At 32.8% G+C, this 8,649-nt stretch overlaps 1 protein-coding gene across 2 annotated transcripts; it reads right to left on the bottom strand.

The window, feature by feature from the left end:
- Positions 1-616: 616 nt before the first annotated feature.
- LOC112294925 (glycerate dehydrogenase) lies at positions 617-4,734 on the bottom strand. 2 transcript variants are annotated; one of them, XM_090244444.1, is made up of 12 exons: positions 4,518-4,734; positions 3,618-4,064; positions 3,358-3,498; positions 2,990-3,111; positions 2,787-2,868; positions 2,603-2,675; positions 2,339-2,430; positions 1,962-2,036; positions 1,620-1,727; positions 1,341-1,418; positions 1,152-1,196; positions 617-840 (listed from the first exon to the last, which is right to left on the bottom strand). In XM_090244444.1, exons 2-12 carry the CDS (start codon positions 3,780-3,782, stop codon positions 709-711), a joined length of 1,113 nt encoding a protein of 370 aa, XP_090100570.1. In that variant the 5' UTR covers positions 3,783-4,064; positions 4,518-4,734; the 3' UTR covers positions 617-708. The 2 variants fall into 2 exon arrangements, with proteins under 2 accessions (XP_090100570.1, XP_024401686.1); XM_024545918.3 differs by having other exon boundaries at positions 3,618-3,701.
- Positions 4,735-8,649: the final 3,915 nt, after the last annotated feature.

The following is an 8,649-nucleotide window of genomic DNA, read 5'->3' as shown; positions in this document are numbered from 1 at the left end:
ATCTCACAATTCTATCCTACAAATATATTTTCTATCTAAATATTCTTATTTAAAAAAAATTAAAGTTATAATTGATACAACTCTTATAATTGAATCAAGAAAGAGATGTTCCTATAAAAACAACTTTTAAAAAACAAGGTTTGTTGTTCTTTTTTTTTTTTTTTTTTTTTTTTTGTTATATATATATATTTGTTATAAAATATTTGTAGATTAGATTATCTACCTAAAACTTCAAAATTGCATAGTTATCTTAATTAGATTGTATTTGTATGGAATATATTACTTCTTAAAAAACACAAGATTAGTGACAAGAGACATTAAAAACTAGAAATTTTGTTACAGCTTAGAATATGCTTATATAGTTTTAGAAGCAATTCCAAAATATACTAGGAATCCAAATAAAGCGGAGGTAGAAGGTGTATGATTTTTAATTTCTTATAGGTATTAATATTATAGATATATAATCTTCAACTGAAAGGCCATTGGAAACATTAACATATTATGGCAGAAATACAACAGTTAGGCACTTCATCATAATTAAGGCAGTCACTTGCAAAGCGAAGTTCGAAGTTCAAAATCCTCGATTTTTCAATCTTTGAATTTTTTGGCCGAGTCGTACGAACAGAAGGGAAGTTTATATCCTTAATTTTTGTTTCTTACAAACACGGAAGTCTCCATAGCTTCCATGGTTATGAAGAAAATCTAACCTCAAGGCATTGAAGACAAACAAAGAGCTTTCGCATTGATAATACTTGGAGCAGCCTTGGGCGCTGGCTTGATCTCATCAAGGAAGGGTTCAACGTTAGGACTAGACCATACAGGCCATCCTTTCAGCTTGGCCTGCAAACAAAGAAACGAGTGATTCAGTCATCAGGTTACATGAGAGATCAGTTGGATCAAGTTAATAGACAACTGACCTTTTCGTCATCCCTTTTGTTTTCTGAGACTAAAATATGAACTCCCCTGAGTTCTTCGGTGTTTTGACATAGATTTGAAAATTACCATCAAGATAAATATGAAAGGAGACAGTTAAAACCCTGACCCACAGTAGTAATAATCATCTTAAAGTAAATTATACACGTTTTATTAAATTAAGCATACTCTCCTACAATTCCAAGTAGATAATAAGGATTTCTGAGTCGGTTACTCACCGCAACGTTCTGGGCAGCGAGTGTCGCCATACCTTCTCTCGTCCACTGCGCAGAATCCATATGAGATGCGCATATTTAGTAAACTTGATGGTTTTCCACAGGCTTTGCAATTAGTTTCTTCCCTTCTGTTGCACTTAGTCTCAATAAGAAAATGGTGCTGAAAAAAGATTTGGCTACATTCAAGGTTACCTTGGAAGCCGAGGCAATGTGAGGAACGACCACAGCGTTAGAGAGTTCACCGAGGCCGGGCTTCATGTAAGGTTCATCCTGCAAACGAATCCAGCAGTTACTAATACTTAATCGAGATGTCCCAGGATTCTCCCTAGCACAGTGCTAGACTGCCTATTTAGATCAAAAAAATACAAAAAATACAAAAAACACATACACACATACAGACAGACACACACACACACCGCCTAAATGTCCATGTTCGACATTTTTGTGATTTTGAAGAGGTAGACGTTTTACCTCAAATACATCTAGACCAACACGAAACATGGGATTGGCTTTGAGATGCTCCACCAAAGCAGTTTCATCAACAACAGGTCCTCGGCTTGCATTCACCAGGACTGCGTCCTATTGCATAAAAAACGATCCATTTAAAATCAGTCTTTCAAACATAGATCCATATGGTTGTATGGATTTCTCAGAATTTCATTATGCCTTTCGGACGACCAATGACGTGTGAGACACTCAAAATCAAACCTCATCGCAAATTGTCGAGAAACTGGAAAGTAGATCAACACTTCGGCAGAATGATTTTAAATGTGTACAACTCAAACACTGCAAATGGAGTAAGACTGTCAGTACCTTCTTCATGAGAGCCAGCCTCTCTTTATTAATGAGGTGATAAGTCGTCTTGTCCAGAACTGGGTGCAAGCTTACCTAAATTTTAAGACCGAAAAGAACACATATTAAACAAGTGCATTTCTGTTATAAAAATAAGAGGTTTCCAAGCCTAGCTATGACGATTCAGAAACAGGACCTTCATTAGCTCACTGCTTTCTGTAAGACCAATTAGAAAAATGTCCCTTGAAAACCTGCTGTGGGACTAAAACAAATTAAGCGGTGGTAAATTGAGAAGGGGCCGTCGAAGAGGAGTTCAGATGATGAGCTGTTATTTGCACGTGACTCCTCACGATGTGATTAAAGAACAAGTGGCGTAGGATTTTCGGATGAAGTCATACCACATCAGCTTCTTTTAAGACGTCTTCCGGAGAGGATGCTCTCCGCCAATGTACAGGTGTCTCGCCCTGGGACTCGAGAAATTGTCCATATGCTGCAAAAATCATGAGCTTTCAGCTGAATTGGTATGTTTCTGCAACGAGGGAGAGGGCTCAAAAACACGATCATGTACTGTAGAATTATTGCCTTTCGATTCTGAAATGTTTAAAAGATGATACCACCTAATAAGTGAAAAAACAATCGGCAAAATAGTCATACGCAAAAACCTGAAACAAACTTCTCCAGTCTCGTCGCCTGATACAAGTCGTAATAGATTACGTTCATTTTGAACCCTTCAACCTGGCAGAAAAAACATAGCAATTTAATCCGAGAGCGGCTCAAAGGCAGGACCTAAGCTGCAGTTGCGACAGCATTGTTCTTAAATTCTCAAGGTTGATAGATGAACCATACCATCATGCGTGCATAGGCTGTCCCAATTCTTCCGGCACCAATAATGCCAACGGTTTGTCCCTTAAGTAAATTTCCCACAAACCTACAGAACGGAAAATTTTCCATTAACATTATTCCACACTTTTCAATCATAGATTCATGGTTTTAGCATACAACTCCAGAATTTTATGAATTAAGAGCACAAAGATGCAACGATCACATACAAAGTAGGAAGCCAGCCTTCGTATTTGCCAGCACGCATGAAGTCATCAGCTTCCACAACCCGCCGGGCTGCCGCAAGCGTCAGAGCTGCTGCCAGCTCCGCTGTTGTCTCCGTCAGTACACCCTAAGAAATTCCAAGGGACATGAATCTCTCAGTGATATAATATCAATGAAGTTATATTTCCCATTTTGAGATCCAGCAAATGGCGAGATGGCCGGAGGAGATTAGGGAGACTGAAATCGTTCTTAGAGAAACGAGTTAAAAACAAGCAAGCTCTCTCATCAGATGCTTCACGAGTTCAATTGCTATCTTACAAATTCCTGCAGAATTGTGTGAAAAGGGTAAGAAGGTCTCATTCGTAAGACATACGGGAGTGTTTCCAACGGATATGCCATGTCGAGTAGCAGCATCCACATCCACGTTGTTATAACCGACTGCCATATTACTGTACGCATGCCCGCCGGCTTTCTTCAAGGCCCCAAATAGGGTATCTCCCCAATCCTCTGTCAACTGCACATGGGATTGGTAAATTATCACTTCCAGGACGTCCCCAAGTAGTGTCCGTTCGCATGAAGGAACTGCAACCAAGGACAAAGAATTACCAATATGACACAAGGATCTGCGCCTACCTGTCCAATGACACCGTCGCATTTGTTCCCAATGAGAGAAACGATGTCATCCGTGCTGAGTATGACCTTCGGCTCAGTGCACACCTGCATTGAGTGTACACTGTTAGAACCTGAACTGGAGATGTCTTGAAAGCGGAAAGACAGAGAGACAACAATATTTTCCATCCAACATCTCGAACACTTGTGTGAGTGTATATATATAGAGATATGTTTGTATACGCGGCTTTCTCACACTCCTCAGAATATGTTCAAATGAATGCATCCCGTCAGAAACTTCAAATTGAATTCCGTTCAATATTCAGAGCCTTTGAGGTGAGGAACTCATATTTAAGGTGATGTTACGCGTGGGGCAGCATGAGGCTAGAGTCAAGTCGGTCTTTGAAAAGAAAAGCGGAAATCCCAGATGCTTCTATTGATCATTCAGCACTCTGAAGCTGTCATCAGAATCTGAGCATGGACAACTAAAAATCAAATTCCTGTACTGCAATTCCTCATACCGATCGCGCTAACATATCCCCCATTAAACCCCACCTATTTCGCAATATCACTCCTGAAGCCTGGCAAAGAAATAAAATTAAGTTCGAAGGACTAAAAATCTCTGTGACTACGGTACCTAAACCCTTACATTCGCTACTACTCAAAGTCTCACTCAATTCCAACATTACAATATTTTCACACCACAGCTCATCACTCTCGCTAAATTACGTAACCATGTACGAAGTAGACAACCAAAACCAAATCAACATGACCCCACATTTGAAATACCGAATTTTCCCAGGTGCGACAGACAGAAGAAAACATTTTCTAGCATCCCAAAAACCCTGGTGCACAGAATCCACCCAAAAATTAAACACCCCAACTGAGCAAGGAGAGCGAATTGGGATGAGGGGGGGGACTCGCCTCAACGCGGCACCCAACGCTAGTGAGAGTTTTGATCCATTGAGTGCCGGGCATGGGCTTAGTGCTGAGCACCCGCAGCGTCCCTCCCGCATTGTGCACCTGCACTGCGAGCTGTTTCGCGGCCATCGCTGCCAGAGCCCCCAAATTGGGTCAATCTGAAATCACGCCGAGGTCGGGGAATTGAGTGCGTGAGTGAGTGAGTGAGTGAATGCAACAATCTGCGATCTGTCGAAGGACACCAGGATAACCTCTCACGTTATCGGCTCTTGGGGTTGGATAAACAGATATCATCTCCATGTCCTCCTCCTCATCCCTTTCTTTGTTCATTCATCCGCTGGAAGCTCATGCATGTCATTGAGACGGAGCTGAGCTGAGCTGGCAAGGTGCCCTATCTGAGATGATTTTGTGCTGAATCGGCCATCCTTTATTTTCGTTTATTTTTTATTTTATTTTATCTTGACAGTCATAAGGTGAGACTATTACAAAGCTCAAAGAAAAAATAACCAAATAGAGTATCCCAAACCCTAAACTTAGTGATGTGGAGCAAGGTTTGGGGAAAACTACCATAGTATATTTTATACTCATTAATTTGGAACCTCCTCCAATATCCATCAATAGTATGGATGACTAAGCTTGTATAAGTGACTTTTGTGTTCAGTTTACCTAACATTATTATTATAATTATAATTATTTTTTAACTTTGAATATTTTCTTGTATTTGATTCTTTTACTTTGTTTTGAGGTTGTCTATTTAATGTCCCACAATGGTTACATTGTTTCTTGCTTTTGTTTATTTATAAGTTTATTTATTTTTGTAAAATTTATTATAATATCCTATCACAATCATTTGGTCTTAATTAGATAATTTGGTGTGTCTCTTTTAAAGAAGAAGGATTTAAAAATAAATAAAAGAAAAAAAAAAAGGCTCTATTAACACATATCTTTTGAAAGCATCTAGATTATTATTAACCATTTAAAGCTTCATAATAGTGATTTTTCAAATGCTGCTTGTTTCTATGCAAATTTCTTTTAAGGGACCTAATATTAAAGCTTACTTCTGATTTATTTTAAATAAAGTGGTCTGATTTAAAATTATGTGTACTCATAGATATTTTTAAATTTCATCTAAAATCAATTTAATTTTTTATAATAAGCACATATCACAATAAAAAGAATATATAGACTAATGCAAGATAAAATATATTTTTGTAAAATAAACTTTCTAATAATATAGCTGCTAATTTTAAATAATTATATATATATATATATATATATATAGTTTAGTTGTATCATATAAATTTCTTTATAAATAAAAAATTATTCATATTTATATTAATAATTAGCTAAATAACAACCTAGTTAGTATCTACTCAATATACTTTAATAACTTAAAAATCTAATATACTTTCATATACATGCAACATAAGATTCTACAATATTTTTTAACTTCATAATTTTGTACAAAATCTATCATAAAAACCAATTCTTATATATATTTCTTAACTAATATCAAGTTACTTTTAATCAATTTTTATTCTAAGATTCATTTTATTTTAAATCTAATTTATTTAAATCTAAAAAAAATTAATCATAAAAAAATTAATCATAAAAAATTTAATATTTTAATTTAATCTTATTTATATTTTAACTCTAAAACCTTAATTTCTATTTAGATTTTAATAATCTTATTATGCTATGAACATACATATTTACTACAATAATTACCTAGATAATAGGAATAGATAGAAGTAAGTAAAAATAGATAAATTCAATAATATCTTTTAAAGAAGTTTTTTAAAAGTTTTATAAATATGGATTTGAATTTATACATGTCTCTAGGTGATTGGTAGGTAGAAAACTTGGCAAACAAGTTGGCCACAAATTGCACATGTTGGCCACTTGTAATACAAGTTGGACATATAGTATACATATAAAAAACTTAACTTGCAAATTAGACATGTATCCTACAAGTTTGATAGTATATACAGAGGCAAGAGTGAGGCCTTTGTCATTCTTGACAACTCTTTTCTAGATTCAAGTCTAGTTTTAAGAGTCTCTAATTTTTCTAGTCTTTAGCAATAACCATTCCAATTCCTTCTTAAATATACATATTTTTTTATTTTTATTTTTTGTAATCTCTCTTTGAAAAACAACTTATTTGGTTATTTACATTCCTTGACTTTTTTTTTCTTGACATGATCTCAAATTCTAATCAAATCTTAAACTTAAAGATTAAATCAATTAATAATCAATTTTGGACAAACTCTAAAATCTAGAATTTAAGACAAAAATTAAATAAGATGTTATAATCATAATTTTTTTGATGTATTTAAAATCTTATAGAAAATTAATAGCTTACTTTTATATTTTTTCAACATTTAATAGCCAATATAGTATTATAAAATAGAACCAAATAACATTGCAATTGAAACAAAAAAAGTTAAAAACAATAAGTTTCTAGAAAAAGAACCTTTCTAATTTAAAACCTTGTCAATCAAAGACTGAAAAAAAATCAAAAAATAGATATCTTTGAGATTTTCCAATTCTAAAGTTTAAAAATATTACAAAAGAAGAACATTTGAAATTAAACAAGGATTAAAATAAGAATAAAAAATAAATTATTCTTAAATACAAAATACAATCTTTGCCTTGTAGATATTAGAGCTCTTAAAATTTTAAAACACAAAATTTCACAAATCATATAAGAAATTTTAGAATTTATATTTAAAAAAATTAAAATTAATTATTTAAAATATAAAAAAAGATGGTTATCAATATTTAAATATTAAAAAATTGAAAATCTATTGTTAATCATTTTAGATTAATAAAAATATACTTCTGGTTTTTCTTGTTAAATCTTTAAAATCTTGTATTAAATAATAAATGAGGAGTTTTAAATACATCAAAAAAATTATGATTATAACATCTTATTTAATTTTTGTCTTAAATTCTAGATTTTAGAGTTTGTCCAAAATTTATTTTTAAAATATAAGCTATTAGTATGAAAGTTAATTAAATTCATTAAAATAAGTATAACAATTTTTTTTTCAATGTATAAATTATCTCATAAATACTGACCACTTTGAAAAATGTATATTTCCTACAAATACCAACTTATAACTTATCAAATTGTTTAAAACCATAGTATTCTTAAATAAGAAATTTTGACAATTAATTGTTTGTTTGTAAGTTGCTTGTTTTGTTTTGTTTTTTTAAAACAAAAATTGCAAGTTGCAAGCCTTGTAGAATTGGGTCCTCAAAACTGCCCAATTCAATCAACTAATTTTGCTATTATGAACTACCAAATTATGGCTATTGCTTAGATTTGATTTTAGCAATTGATGCAATGTCTAACAACAAAGAATAAGAACGTAGGAGAACCAGCAGTGCAGGGAGATTGAAAATAATTTACAACTCATTCTCAATGATGTTTCCATTGAAGAAATATTTTGTCTCTCCTTAATTGAGTTACATTCCTCATTGGCCCCATATCAATCCACATTCTACACATGGTATGCTAACGTTTGTTTAGAGGCTTGCATTTCCATCCCAAATCCTTCAATATTCTATAGTATACTTCTTAAATTCTTTTAACAAAGGACCTTTGACAATCATTATTACCACCACCACCAAGTAAAATCTACTCAATTATGTAATGCATAGCACACAATTATTATTATTATTATTATTGTTTTTATTTGGCTTTATTACCCAAATCTTGTTTTAAGAGCTCATAGATAATCTCTCTTCTGTAAAGTTACAAAGTTTTGTAAGAATACTTTTTGATTGTATTATGACATTTTGAAACAAACACTTGTTTTGATTTTCAACCATTACTCTTGCTTCAAAGATTTTTTTTTTTTTTTTTTTTTTTTTTAAATTTAATGTACATGATTCTTTTGTTTCAAAGAAGAATTTTTACAACTCAAAAAATTTACTCATTAATTTCTTTTCCAATACAGATATTATAACAATGTTTCAAAATTGATTCAAAATTCAAACTTTTATAAGTATTAAATACTCTCTTTTTTGTATTTATCCATCTTTATGTTATTTATTTACATAGTCAAGGGTAATATTTATCACATTGTTGTATCTTGAATTTCATAAATACAAGTAATTTGATTATAAA

This window comes from Physcomitrium patens, chromosome 18 (genome assembly GCF_059467195.1).
Source record: "Physcomitrium patens ecotype Gransden chromosome 18, ASM5946719v1, whole genome shotgun sequence".
NCBI classification, from domain to species: domain Eukaryota; kingdom Viridiplantae; phylum Streptophyta; class Bryopsida; order Funariales; family Funariaceae; genus Physcomitrium; species Physcomitrium patens.
Note: the sequence above shows the minus strand (reverse complement) of the source record. Positions and strands in the feature narration are given on the sequence as shown.